This window comes from Beauveria bassiana (genome assembly GCF_000280675.1).
Source record: "Beauveria bassiana ARSEF 2860 unplaced genomic scaffold BBA_S00012, whole genome shotgun sequence".
NCBI classification, from domain to species: domain Eukaryota; kingdom Fungi; phylum Ascomycota; class Sordariomycetes; order Hypocreales; family Cordycipitaceae; genus Beauveria; species Beauveria bassiana.
The window spans coordinates 100428-113418 of record NW_007930847.1 but is presented as its reverse complement, the minus strand read 5'-3'; the positions used below and the strand labels follow the sequence as shown (position 1 = coordinate 113418).

The 12991-nt window shown below is 53.3% G+C and overlaps 4 protein-coding genes across 4 annotated transcripts; 2 read left to right on the top strand and 2 right to left on the bottom strand.

The window, feature by feature from the left end:
* Positions 1-125: 125 nt before the first annotated feature.
* BBA_04937 (fungal specific transcription factor) lies at positions 126-3315 on the bottom strand (the record flags this gene model as incomplete). Its single annotated transcript, XM_008600034.1, has 6 exons — positions 126-783; positions 849-1537; positions 1586-1884; positions 1932-2380; positions 2429-2550; positions 3220-3315. 6 exons carry the CDS (start codon positions 3313-3315, stop codon positions 126-128), a joined length of 2313 nt encoding a protein of 770 aa, XP_008598256.1.
* Positions 3316-5142: 1827 nt separating this feature from the next.
* Positions 5143-9197, top strand: BBA_04936 (multidrug resistance protein 1; the record flags this gene model as incomplete). Its single annotated transcript, XM_008600033.1, has 5 exons — positions 5143-5268; positions 5306-5511; positions 5562-5616; positions 5663-6261; positions 6365-9197. The coding sequence occupies 5 exons, from the start codon at positions 5143-5145 to the stop codon at positions 9195-9197; spliced, it is 3819 nt and encodes a 1272-aa protein (XP_008598255.1).
* Positions 9198-9622: 425 nt separating this feature from the next.
* Positions 9623-9853, bottom strand: BBA_04935 (uncharacterized protein; the record flags this gene model as incomplete). The annotated part of the gene is made up of 1 exon (XM_008600032.1): positions 9623-9853. The coding sequence occupies one exon, from the start codon at positions 9851-9853 to the stop codon at positions 9623-9625; it is 231 nt and encodes a 76-aa protein (XP_008598254.1).
* Positions 9854-11868: 2015 nt separating this feature from the next.
* BBA_04934 (uncharacterized protein) lies at positions 11869-12707 on the top strand (the record flags this gene model as incomplete). The annotated part of the gene is made up of 3 exons (XM_008600031.1): positions 11869-11952; positions 12152-12222; positions 12392-12707. 3 exons carry the CDS (start codon positions 11869-11871, stop codon positions 12705-12707), a joined length of 471 nt encoding a protein of 156 aa, XP_008598253.1.
* Positions 12708-12991: the final 284 nt, after the last annotated feature.

Sequence of the window (12991 nt, the reverse complement as noted above, 5' to 3'; positions counted from 1 at the left end):
AGATGAGGTCACGCAGAAATGATGTATTTGAAATCAAAAGGAAAAATTGCCTGCAAGCAAGTCATGACTTTTTTTGGTATCATTATCATTACAAGTGGGATGTGCCACGCAACGGCTTTTGATCTCTACATTGACCCCGTGTGATGGTGTCCATGCACTGAATTACTCGTCGGTCCGGGCACCTGCCCAGCCTGTTGGTGAGGCTGTTGGTGAGGCTGTTGATGCGACTGCTGCTGTTGCTGTTGCTGCAGATGTGCGGCCCCCGGCTGCAGCCATCGATACGACTCGATATGCGATAGGTCCTCCTCCAGCAGCCCCATCATGTTGCGATTATTCACGAACCAGTCGGCAATCTGCGCGACCTGCGGATTGTGCGGCACCTGGCTTCCCGCCGCCGTCGGTTGTCCGTTGGGATGCACGCCGGTGCCGCTACCGTCGTGCGCGGCCCCCGTCATGGTCTGGTCTTCCATGGGCATCAACCCAAGCTGGCTGAGGTACATTTCAAACTCGTCGCCAATGGGCACGACGCCGTGGCCGTTGCTTCCGCCGCCGCCCTCTTGCTGGTGCTGCTGCTGCGCCGATTTGGCCTCCACATACAGCGTCAGCACGTCGTACATGACTTGGCACAGTCGGTACAGCTTCTCGACCGCCTCGGACGAGTCCCGCGCCAGGGCTAACGAGGCGACGAATTCTTTGAGGATCTTGAGGTCGTCGGCAGATGAGGTTTCAATGACGTAGCAGAACAGCACGAAGAAAGGAGCAAAGGGGGTTAGGAGGAGGTTCCTATAGATATTAGCGGGGCGTTCAGGATGAGACAGGATATTGTAATGAAAATAACGTTTTCTTACCAGTGAACGTATATGGTCTTGACAAAACTGCCGAGATCGATTAACCGCGCGCAGTCCTGATGCGCACTCATGGCTCTCCGCGCCGCCTCGAGACACTCATCGCAGAAGCGGCTCACCGAGCGCTCAGGCGCCGGTATGACACGATAGATGAGCGTCTGCGTCACGTAGTACTGCACTTCATCCCCGCGGATAAAAACATCCACCACATCCGAAATATTCATCTGCTTGATGTAGCTGTAGGCGTTGCTCCTCGCCTGGTCGCCACGGACGCCCAGCTTGCGGCACTGCTCGGCCAGCCCGCGCGCGCGACGCACGAGCTCGTCCTGCGGGCAGTGCAGCGCTGCGGGGCTGTACAACTGCTCGTATATGACGCTCTGCAGGCCAGATATTTCCACCCACATGGTTGGCACGGTGTCAGCGCCGCTGTTGTCGAGTAAATCAAACTCGAAGACGCGAGGAATGTCAATATCGCACTCGTGGATGACGGAAGCGCGACCGAGGCGCAGACCGAGACCCTTATCGAGAGTGTAAATATGCCAGAAGAGGATACGCTTGATGCGCGCAATCTCAGGCGGGTCGTGCGCGAGACTGTCTTGGCGGTGGAAGCCGCCCGTGAGGCAGAGCTGCGCGCCAGCTGAAGCAAAGTGCCAGGCGACGGTGGGGCGGGAGACGTCGACGGCGTAGAGGCTCTGCTATGAGTTAGTATGATGAAGATGGCGGGATAAACGGAGACGTACGCCAAGTAGAAGGGCTTGGACATTGTCGATTTTGGCGGACAAGAGCATCGGTAGGTTGGCCAGTGTGGTTTCGAGGTTGGCGCGGCATAGTTGGAAATGACGATTGTATTCTTCCCTCACATCAGGGTCTGAGCAAAGAGAATGTTGCTCCAGGAACAAATTATATAGCAGCGCGCTGACGACGGCGAAGGTGGCATCAGACACGTCTTCTGTGGGGAAGTACACCGCTCGACACAGAGTGGTGATGTCTGTAACGCCAACCAAGTCGCACATGATGGTGAATAGTGTCACGGGAGAAGCTATGCTAATTAGCACGGTTTCAACAGAGATGGTTCGTCATGTATACCCTTGTTCTTTTTGAGTAGCTCTACGACCAGCGCCATGGGTGGCAGAGGAAGCTTGGATACGCCGCCGGGGGGAACAGCGCGCTGCAGCGGGAACCGGGGCCGGTGTTCCGGGCGGCTTTGCTGCATCTCGACGAGCTGGCCGAGATTCGCCAAAGCCGCTTCCATCTTAGGGTTGGCGGAGCGAAGCGACGTTCGCTTCACGGCACGCTCGAGAAACTCGCTAGCAAAAGCAGTGTGGACCGTCAAGCCCGAATCGCCGCCAAAAGCGGCGTCCTCCTCACTGCTCTCATAGTCGGCGGTGGACTCGCACGTCGGGCCGCTGCTACCCGTCTGCGGCGTGGAAATGATGCGGCTGGTGGCGTCGTTAGGAACACCGGACGTGGCGAGATTTCTGAGAAGTGTCTCGATGCTGCCGAGTCGCGACTCGATTTGGTCGATCTTGCGCTCACTGAAGTGGTCAGCGTGAGTCGGTCACAGCATAGTGGCGGCAACATACTATTGAGAAGAGATGAGAACACGTTGACGGGGTTCTTTAGGGCGCTGACCAGCGCCGGTAGAGGTACAAGGACGCTTGGCCGTTCTGCAGTTGGAGCAAGGCCAGTCCTTGTCACAGCGGATCTGGGTAACAGTTTGTTAGCGGAATCTGTAACGATGGAGAGCAGTGGGTAGGATGCCTTTGGCATCAAGATAGGGTGAGTGCCGTGGTGGCGCCGACCTCATTGCAAAAGCCGTAATCGGCAGAACCACCAATCATGGCAACGGCTTCTCGATGCTTGCCCAAGATACGATGGTGGAAGACGGTACGGGGGAATAGAGAAAGACAAGACTGGGCCCGGGGTAATAAGGAGCGTGACGTACCTTGCGGAGACGGCACTGATCGCACTATGAGCGGGAAAATGAGCAGGTTAGCAAAAGATATCCGAGACAAAATCGCTCTTTTATACGCAGGATGAGGGAAATAACAGCAAGCCTGTGACAATGGGAGGCATGCGCAGACGGCAAGCAGAGCACACTATGGTTTGGCATGATGGCTTCGTTGCGGTATTTTGCACGGCCGAGGGAGGGTAGAGGGAATTTCTGAATGAAGCGACACTAGGAATGAAGTGTTGATGATGCACTCCGTGGTGTAGATGAAGACGAGGCTGGAATGGGCAAGAAGAAGCCGGGGTGTGCGCGGAAGGGCAGAGGGGGTGTACGGATAAACAGAGAGCAACAAATGAAAAGTGTATTAATAGAAATGAGGTAAGAAAAAAAATAAATACAAAGGGGGACGGGGCGGCATCTTACCGCTCGACGGCCAGAGGCATCTTCGGCAGCGGCTGCGTTGGCGGCAGCGGGGCCGACCATGAGGACTTGCGGCTGCTGAGGGGTGCTGTGCTGCATGGCGACGCGGGGATTGACGTAGAAAAAAGCCGCGATTGGCAATTGACTTAGCCTGTAATGATAAAGCAGCGACGGAAAAAGAAAAAAGGGACGATGCAACAAAGGCCCTGTTTTTAGGGTGTTGCACTAGAGGGTGCACAGAGGCGGCTTGAAAGTAGAGCGAATAATTCAGACGGAAAAGCCGGGTAAGCACGTTGACTTCATAACTGGGTTTAGCGAGATGGCGTGAAGCCGCAGGCTAATTGAAGACAAGAGAAGAAAAAGAGAGACAAATTGGGTGATTGAGTAAATGCGATTAGCCCAGCCCAGCACGCAGCATAATCGTCGGGGGTGGCGTAAGGAATCCGTCTTGGTGTGAGTAAGCGTGAGCGTGAGCGTGACACAAGATGGCGGTAGTCGGAATGCGGATATAAGAATCGGACACGACGCGGTGAGCGGCCTTCTAGAAGAACTCGTGAGGCGGAAAATCAAGGCGGACAGTTTAACAAAGACACAAAAAACGGGAAAAAACTATATTGAGCTGCAGGAGGGTAAGACGCGCCGAGTCACGGAGGCAGGTGCAAATGTCAGACGTTGGCTTGTGGCTGGTTGTGGCTGAGTCAACACGAGGTTGGCTGGGGTGTCGTTCTTGGTGGCGCTTCCAATGTCGAGTAGAAACGTGCTGTTGGTGTTGGCCGAATCGCTGATTTGGTGAATCCAAACTTTGTGCCAGTTTTCTTGCTGCAGCTCGTCGAGAGCAGAAGCAAGCGGAAGCAGAAGCTTGCAAAGAGGGTAGCAGCAGACTGGCTGGCCAATATACGGTGCAGCCGGGCACCGCGGGGGCCGCGGACGCCGAAGATCGGACCGTTATGTTTTAGGTGGCGCAGTTGGCAGCTGGCAGATGGCAAGCGCGCGCACACTTTATTTTTATTTCATGGGCATCTGTCAGGTGTAAACGGCCATCGCCGGTGAGGTGAAGAAGAAAAAAGCATTTCAAGACGCGTATGGTGACGAATGATGACTCCAAGCAATCCAGATAGATTGAATTGCAATGTGAGTCGCAAAACCGTTTTACGACAGGGAAGTGGCTGCACCGAGTGCGAGTCAAACAGTTCACCGATATGTACGCTGCCGCGGGCTGATGGGGTACCCACTTTTTCATGATTCGCTGCCGCTCATCATATTATCACATCTAGATCATCGCATATCCTCACAACATAACATCACATACCGTAACTAATTGGCGAATCCACCCTCACCGCGTACTTAGAAATCCCCCATGTAATCCTCCAATCGCCGCCAACAGCCAGACGCAGCACCCATCAATCGCTCTTGCCCTTGAACTTTGCCTTCCCGCTCCATGCAGCATCCTGCAACATGTTGTATGGTGACGACTCCAACCCGTGTCTGCTGAGGTGTGCTGAGGTGTGCTGAGACTATTTTACGGCACAAGATAAAAGTCCATCTCAGAGCGCCACGGATCCATTCATCCCACCAATTATTCCTTCGCCTCCCCGCACCTCTCCCGCCGAGTGACGCATCGCCTTATTACTTGCTGCCATACATAGGACTCCGGGTTCTAGGGACCCGAATGTGCAGCTAATCGCCCAGGACCCACGCTGATCCTGTTCGGTTTCAAAGGATTCGGGTAGCCTTGCCGTCTCCCTTTCTCTCCTTTGTGCGCTTGCTGATTAAATAAAAACAAACAGTTGGCCCAATCGAGGCGTCTAATTAGCCTTTCATGCCATCCACAAAAGTCTCCGCCGTCGTGGTCGAAGTTCCGATCTCTACTCCGTACATCGACATCGTTCGCAGCCCAACACTTCTCCAACAGAGACGCCCATCCTCATGATGGAACAAAAGGAGCGTTCGCCTTCGCCTGATACATCTACCAGACCTACTATAGAAGCACCAACACAGACACCGAAAGACGAAAAGAAAGATGATGGCGATGGGTCGTTCAAATATTACTTGGTGAGCATCGCTTGTTTCCTTTGCGCAAACACGGCAGCTCGCTGACCTCGACAAGCGCGTCTTCAAGTACAATGACTCCAAGGGATGGGTCATCAACTCCTTTGCCTTCCTCTGCATGATCGCCTCGGGCACCACTCTCCCATTGATGGATGTCGTTTTCGGCTCCTATGTCAATGCCTTCAACCACTTTGTCGCCGGCACCTTGTCGCCCGCCGGCTACCGCAAGGAGGTGGCGCACTATGCGTACGTCGTCTACGCCAGCAACTAAGCATCACTGTCGCTAATTGTCATAGCCTTTTTTTCATATATCTCTTTATCGCCAAATTCATCTTGACTTATATATGGACAGTATGCAGACCTCAATCCGTGAATAATATCCCCGCTGACATTCCAGGTCGCCGTCTCCTTCACCTCCATTCGCGTCGTCAAAAAGATGCGCGTCGACTTTGTCCGCCAGACTCTCCGCCAGGAGATTCCCTTCTTCGACGCTCCCTCCAGCTCCATCTCCAGCCAAATATTTACCAACGGCAACCTTATCACCAATGGCATCGCTGAGAAGCTCGGCATCACCATCCAGGCCATATCCACCTTTGTCGCCGCCTTTGTCGTCGCTTTCGTCGTTCAGTGGAAGCTGACCTTGATCGTCATTTCCATTGTTCCCGTCAATATTATCGTTACCGTTGTATGTGTCACCTTTGACATGATATGCGAGTACAAAATGTTTGAAATCTACAGCAAGTCGGGCACCATTGCCGAAGAGGCCTTTGCCACCATTCGCACCGCCCACGCCTTTTGGGCCTTTCCTAAACTGTCCCGCCGCTTCACCAACATCCTCGAAGAGGCCCGCCTTGCTGGCAAAAACAAGTGTTTGATTTATGCTATTCTCTTTTCTTTTGAATTCTTTTGCATTTTCGCCGGCTACGGCCTGGCCTTTTGGCAGGGCATGCGCATGTATGCCAGCGGCGAGATTGCCCAGCCTGGTACAGTTGTAACGTGAGCAACTCCCTATCTCTCCATCGCCTTTCCCTTGTGTCCCCGACCGCAAATATCTTGTATTGCTCTGCCCTCTTTTTCTTATCGAAAGGCTAATTTTTAGTGTCATTTTTGCTGTTCTTGTCGCCGCTCAGGCTCTCACGCAGATTGCCCCCCAAACTGTGGCCATCTCCAAAGCAGCCGCCGCTGCCCACGACATGTTTGCCGTCATCGATCGCAAGTCAGCCGTAGACTCGCTTTCCACGGCAGGCAAGACTATTCCTAACTTTCAGGGCAATATCAAAGTCTCCAACATTGACTTTTCCTACCCTTCTCGCCCTGACGTGCCCATCCTCCAAAACTTTAGCATTGAGATTCCCGCAAACAAGACGACCGCCTTTGTCGGCGCCAGCGGCTCCGGGAAGAGTACCCTGTTTGGTCTGCTGGAGCGCTGGTACTCGAGCTCCGCGGGTGAAATCACGCTTGACGGCCACGACCTGACAGACCTCAATCTACAATGGCTGCGCACCAGCATGCGTCTCGTACAGCAGGAGCCCACCCTCTTCACCGGCAGCATCTACCAAAATGTCGTCGATGGTCTCTCTGGCACCGCCATGGTGGACCTACCAGACGACGAAAAGCGGCGTCTGGTACAGGAAGCATGCGAATCCTCTTATGCTCACGACTTCATCTCCGAGCTGCCCAACGGCTATGACACCATGATCGGCGAGCGTGGTGCATCTTTGTCTGGCGGTCAGAAGCAGAGAATTGTCATTGCGCGCAGCATTATTTCGAACCCTAAAATCCTTCTCCTCGACGAAGCTACCAGTGCTTTGGATCCTAATGCCGAGAAGATTGTTCAGACGGCTTTGAACAATGTCGCCAAGGGACGAACAATGATTGCCATTGCCCATCGCCTCTCCACCATACGCACCGCCGACAAAATCATCGTCATGTCCAAGGGCCAGGTTCTCGAGACTGGCACCCACTCTGAGCTCATCAAAATGAATGGCAAGTACGCAGCGCTGGTCCGTGCTCAAGATCTTGGTGACGGCGATGCCTCGGCCGACGACGACGACGCTGGAGAGGTCAAGCCGGGTGAGATACTTGAACTTTCGGCCTCACGTGCATCAGCTGGTGTGCAGAGCGTCCAAATTGAGGACGAACAGGAGCAAGTCTACAGCTTGCTCACGGGACTCTGGATCATCATCCGGGAGCAGCCCGGCCTGTGGTGGTACTTGTTTTTTGTCGCGCTCTGTGGCATAGCCGGTGGCGGCACGTATCCCGTCATCGCTTTTCTGTTTGCACAGACCATGGATGCCTTCAACACCACTAACGTCTCCGAGGCCAACTTTTATGCCCTCATGTTCTTCGTTGTCGCTCTCGCTAATCTCGTCGCATATGGCGTTTCAGGATGGCTCATCAATCTTATTGGAGAGCAAATCATGAAGTTCTATCGCGCTGAGATCTTCGACAACACCCTTCGTCAAGACATGACTTTTTTCGACAAGCCCGAGAATAACACTGGTGCTCTTGTATCCCGCGTGGCATCCGAGCCGACCAGTTTGCAAGAGCTGTTGTCCATCAATTGTGTCCTCATCCTCATTACCCTTGTTAATGTACTCTCCAGCGTCATTCTAGCCCTGTGCTACGGGTGGAAGCTTAGTCTAGTGCTTGCTTTGGGAGGACTTCCCGTATTGATCGCGTCGGGCTATATTCGCATCCGTCTCGAGTTCAAATTCGAGTCTGACACGGCGGACCGCTTCTCCAGCAGCAGCGGACTCGCCTCCGAAGCCGTCATGGGTATTCGCACTGTGTCCTCGCTCGCCCTCGAGCAGGCCATCATCACACGCTACCACGACTCGCTGCAGCACATTGCCGCTGATGCCATTTCCGGTTTGGGCTGGAAAATGTTTTTCTACGCGCTCAGTCAGTCTGTATCTCTCCTCGTCATGTGTCTCGGCTTTTGGTACGGTGGCCAGCTCGTCTCCACCGGCGAGTACACCGCGGCGCAATTCTACGTCATCTTCATCGCCATCATCTTCTCCGGCGAGGCGGCCGCGGTCTTTTTCCAGTACACCACAAGTATCACCAAGGCCGGCACCGCCATCAACTACATTCTACGCCTCCGCCGCACACGCGCCCTCTACGACAGCGACATTGAATCGGACTCGAGCGATGCAGAAAAGTTGAGCGAGCCCCTCAAGGGGAAGGATGTTGCCTGCGAAGACATCCACTTTGCTTATCCTCTGCGCCCCAGCCTCAAGGTCCTCCGCGGTATCGACATTGGCATTCAGCCGGGCAGCATGGTGGCTTTTGTCGGCGCCTCGGGCTGCGGCAAGTCGACTATGATTGCGCTCCTTCAGCGCTTCTACGACCCGACCTCTGGTATGCTGCGCGTGGATGGCCTCGACGCCCGGCAGTACGACCGCGCGCGCTACCGCCGCGACATTGCGCTCGTGCAGCAGGAGCCCGTGCTCTACCAAGGGTCCATCCGCGATAATATCTCTCTCGGCGTCGAGTACGGCGAGCCGTCGGAGGATGAGGTTATCTCGGCGTGCCAGCAGGCCAACGTCTGGGACTTTGTCGCCTCGCTGCCCGACGGCCTCGGCACCACGTGCGGTAGCCAGGGCCTGTCGCTTTCGGGCGGCCAGCGCCAGCGCATCGCCATTGCGCGCGCGCTCATCCGCAAGCCGCGGCTGCTTCTCCTAGATGAGGCCACCTCGGCGCTCGATACCGAGTCTGAAAAAGTTGTGAAGGAGGCGCTGGATCGGGCTGCGGCGGGTCGCACGACGATTGCGGTCGCGCATCGGCTCAGCACGATTCGCGACGCAGATACGATTGTGGTGTTTGGCAAGGGGCGGATAGTCGAGCGTGGGACGCATGAGGAGCTGATTGCGCGAAAAGGCGTGTATTATGAAATGGTTCTTGGACAGTCGCTCGATCGCGAGGCGTAGGCTCATCTCTATTATAATTATATTCATCTCAACTCTGTGCACAATTGTATATAGCACGCACTTTTGATGATGTATTTGCATTTGCACATGATGATAAAAGTTTATCTCGGAATTTGATTGATATTTGCGCACATGATCAACTGGAGCATCCGAGCTGGGTGCCTCATTCATCTCGATTCCCTATCATCGTCATGATAACGCGGCGGTGTAATGCTCACCATCAAAGCAGCCAGGATCTTGCCTTGAAATTTCATCCCCATGTATCACTTCTTCCGTCGTCCATCCACGCCAATGTTCTTTCTTCTCACTCTTTCCTCGTAATGCTCCCACCTTTCTCCAGCTTTTTGCTCTTCAGATCAAGAGCCCAACCTCCCCCCCCCCCCCCCCCGAGCTCAAGCCGACTCACTACTTCATTCTCGAGGAAATTAGCAGGCGCAGTATGCGCCGCCACCGTCCTTATCCTTGCAGCAGAAGCGATTGCCGCAGACCTGGCGCACCGCCCACACGTGCTGGTCGTTGCAGACGGCGACGTACGCGCGCTGGTTGCTAGCGCCGCCGTCGGCGCAGATTTCCTGCCCGTAGTTGTTGCCGCAGGGCGTGTTGATCATCACGGCGGCGACGGAGGTGGCGAGGGAGAGGAGCGTGAGGAACTGCATATTGGGAATTTTTGAGGATGCGTGATTTTCTTTTTTTTTTAATGATGGGGGGGAAAGAATGGCAGGTTTTCTTTTGTACAATGGTCGATCGTCAAGAATTGGTAGATTGTTGCTGTCTTATATAGCCGGAATGCTGCAGTGGTTGCATGTCTTGCGGGTTTGTGTCAGCTTTCGGCGGCTTCCTATACGGCTTGACAGTGTAGCAATGTGACGGAAGCCTCATCGGTTGCATCGATTTTAGGCAACGGCCGAATAACAGAAATACGGCGGGTCATTGATGCAGGCTTGGATAATGGGTGCTGTTGTATTACAAGACATTGTCCAAAGCATTGGGTAATGCCCAGACGTTGCATAATATTGCGGGAAGAGTGCAACGAGGCTTGGGCCTCGACGCAGGCATGGCCGACCTGCATTGAATCCCTCGAGAAATGTACATTCGTCTATACTTTATGCAGGAGAAAAAGTATCATCAAAGTTTCGGAGATGTGAAGCTGGCACAGTCTCTTTCATGACAAGCCTCCTCTTGCGTGGTCCCCCCACGGTTCATTCATGGCAGATGTATTAGCAACAATGCCGTTACGACACAGCAGCAGCGGGCCACTTCGATACACAATATGACACATAACAGCATGTTCACTGGTCTTGAAAGAGGATTCAAATTTTATGGCTTGCAGAAAAACCAGTAGTCTCTACCTATCACAATTCAGAACGCAAAAAGACCAAACGGCACTCATGTACATCGGCGCGGGGTACTCGGTGCTCATCAGCGCGAGTTATCCGAATACAGCGGGACGTCGGTGTCCAGCCATACAGCCGACTTCTATTATTCTCGTCCTGCACTAATGAGCCCTCGCTCATATCTAGCTTAATTCTTAATTCAGCGTAAGTTCATGAATTTTAGAAACCGCCCGGTGGCGGAGAAAATTACGCCGAGCCTTACCCTATACCCATGCAACCACCATCAAACTTTATCGCAGTGCTCGAGCATTTCTTTTCAGTAGAACTATTACAAGAGAAATCTAGAGGGAAAATGAAAATCTATAGTTAGAGCCTTATTAGCCTTAAGAGTTTGATTCTATATCGTAGCCATCGTTATGTGTTGGAAAATACTAGAGATATGGTGAGAGCATAGCAATTGCGAAGACCACATTACCAATGAGGATTATATTGTTACGCATTGCGAACGAAGAACTCGGTTAAGATAGACGATGTACCACAATAAGTTATTGAGTAGTGACTGGATTCTTCTTTGTCCCCCAAGGGTTTCATGGAGACGAGCCGCGGCTGCCAGGAGGCTGCGCGATAGGCCTTCATGTGCATGGTTCATTTCACGTTACCAACTACTCTCTTCAACCTTTTCTTATTCTTATTCTTCTTTTACCAGATTTTGGCTCTGTACGTTAAGTAATCTCAGTCACACCTTCGCTTTCGCTATCGACCGCGTGCGTGACAAGCATACATCAGGTGTGCGGGGAACAGAGAATCCTTCGGAGATGCTAGGGCCGAACGCGAAAGGTCATCGGATGTTCGGCTTCCCCCCCGCACGGGCTGACTAGCCTGATGTCTATGGTATTAGCTTCGAATAAAGACTTACATTGATGTGTCGACCAAGGTCGTGTTGGTTCGGCAGGGCTGAGAAACGCCCGCCATGCCGGCTAAGGCGGCATGGAACGCCTACAGGACGCACGCCAAATGGCGCACAAAAGTACTGCCGCAATGCTGCAAGTGTTCTTTCGCAATCTTTTTGGTAGGCTGCGCCACTGTTTCCCATGATTCGTCACAGCCCCTTTACTCTCCCCCGGACTCTAAAAACTGGTCTTTGTTGTTCCCTGAGGCCTTCTGTTTCTATATAAGCCGGCCTCCCATGTGTCTCTGTACAAGCCTGTCAATCGGCCTGCCTGAGAACACCACGAAAATGTCATCTGCACCCAAATCCATCCTGCATCTTCACTTCAGCCCTCGGCGTCCTCTTCCCGAAATTCTTCTCACTGTCATCCCAGACAGTCGCGTCCAGGATGGCACAGTCAAGGTGTCTGGCCCTGAGAAGTCTCGTTACAAGTACAGCAAATGCACAATATGCCAACATGGGACTGGATGGTGTCAGTTGATATATTCATGAAAACATCAAAGGAACGCCTCACGGACAGATGATGGTCAAACAAACACAGAATCGCCAGCTAGGTGGACCGCGACTATTTAAACAGCCACGGCAGTATCACGGTTGCGGAATTTCAGGCAGACCAGAATCTTCTTGAGACTAAGCCCAAGATCTGAATAATTTTTTGACAACGCCGACAGCACGAAATCGGTGTTCCGTACGTGAATATGGAGCCGAGAGACGATGTTGTTTACAAGCAGGAGCAAACAGTGTATGTTGGGCCAGTCTCACGACCATACTGCATCTTTCAGTCCTGCAGGAACTCAAGCAAGTGCGAAGGACGGGCTGATATCGACCATTGGGAGTTTACGTTGAGGCTACTGGTCTGCTGTTAGTGTACTTATTTAGTTCAATAGCCATGTATTTGTTGCATGATGCAGCCAAGAATTGCCTTTTCCCCTGGCCGTTCATCAAAGCAGGCGGCCGTGTCGTCGAACAAGGCCGCCAACGCGAATCACCACCACCGTCACCGGCTGCGTCCTGCCGTCAGCTCCGATGGCGGACCACAACCACGACGCCAGCACCCCGTGCTCGAGCACCACCAGCACCAGCAGCCTGGACAGGAAGACGCAGCCCGTCGTCGTCCAACTAACGCGCGTCGCTGCCGCCGCTGCCGCCGCTGCCGCCTCTTCAACCCAAGCAGCCGGCGACTTGTCCTCCTACCTCGCCCTGAAGTCGTGCACCCACGAAACATGAATTGATCGCCAGACCATCTAGCATTCAACAGTCCCAAACAGCCTTTTCGAGTCGTCGAGCCCTTAGTTACGCGGAGCTCGTCTCACATTTGAGAAGGGCTAACTCATCGAGCCCCACTGTTGTCGTGATGGCCTGTTGGTTTCCGTAAACGAACTCAATCTTCAGAAAAAGGGAGTAAATGCCAGGCCAGGGGCCGACTCAAATCACAAGGTGAGTATGCTTGAGAAAAGTTTGATCACTTTTATATGTCAATCACATATATACCAATCTAGATGACAAGCTGA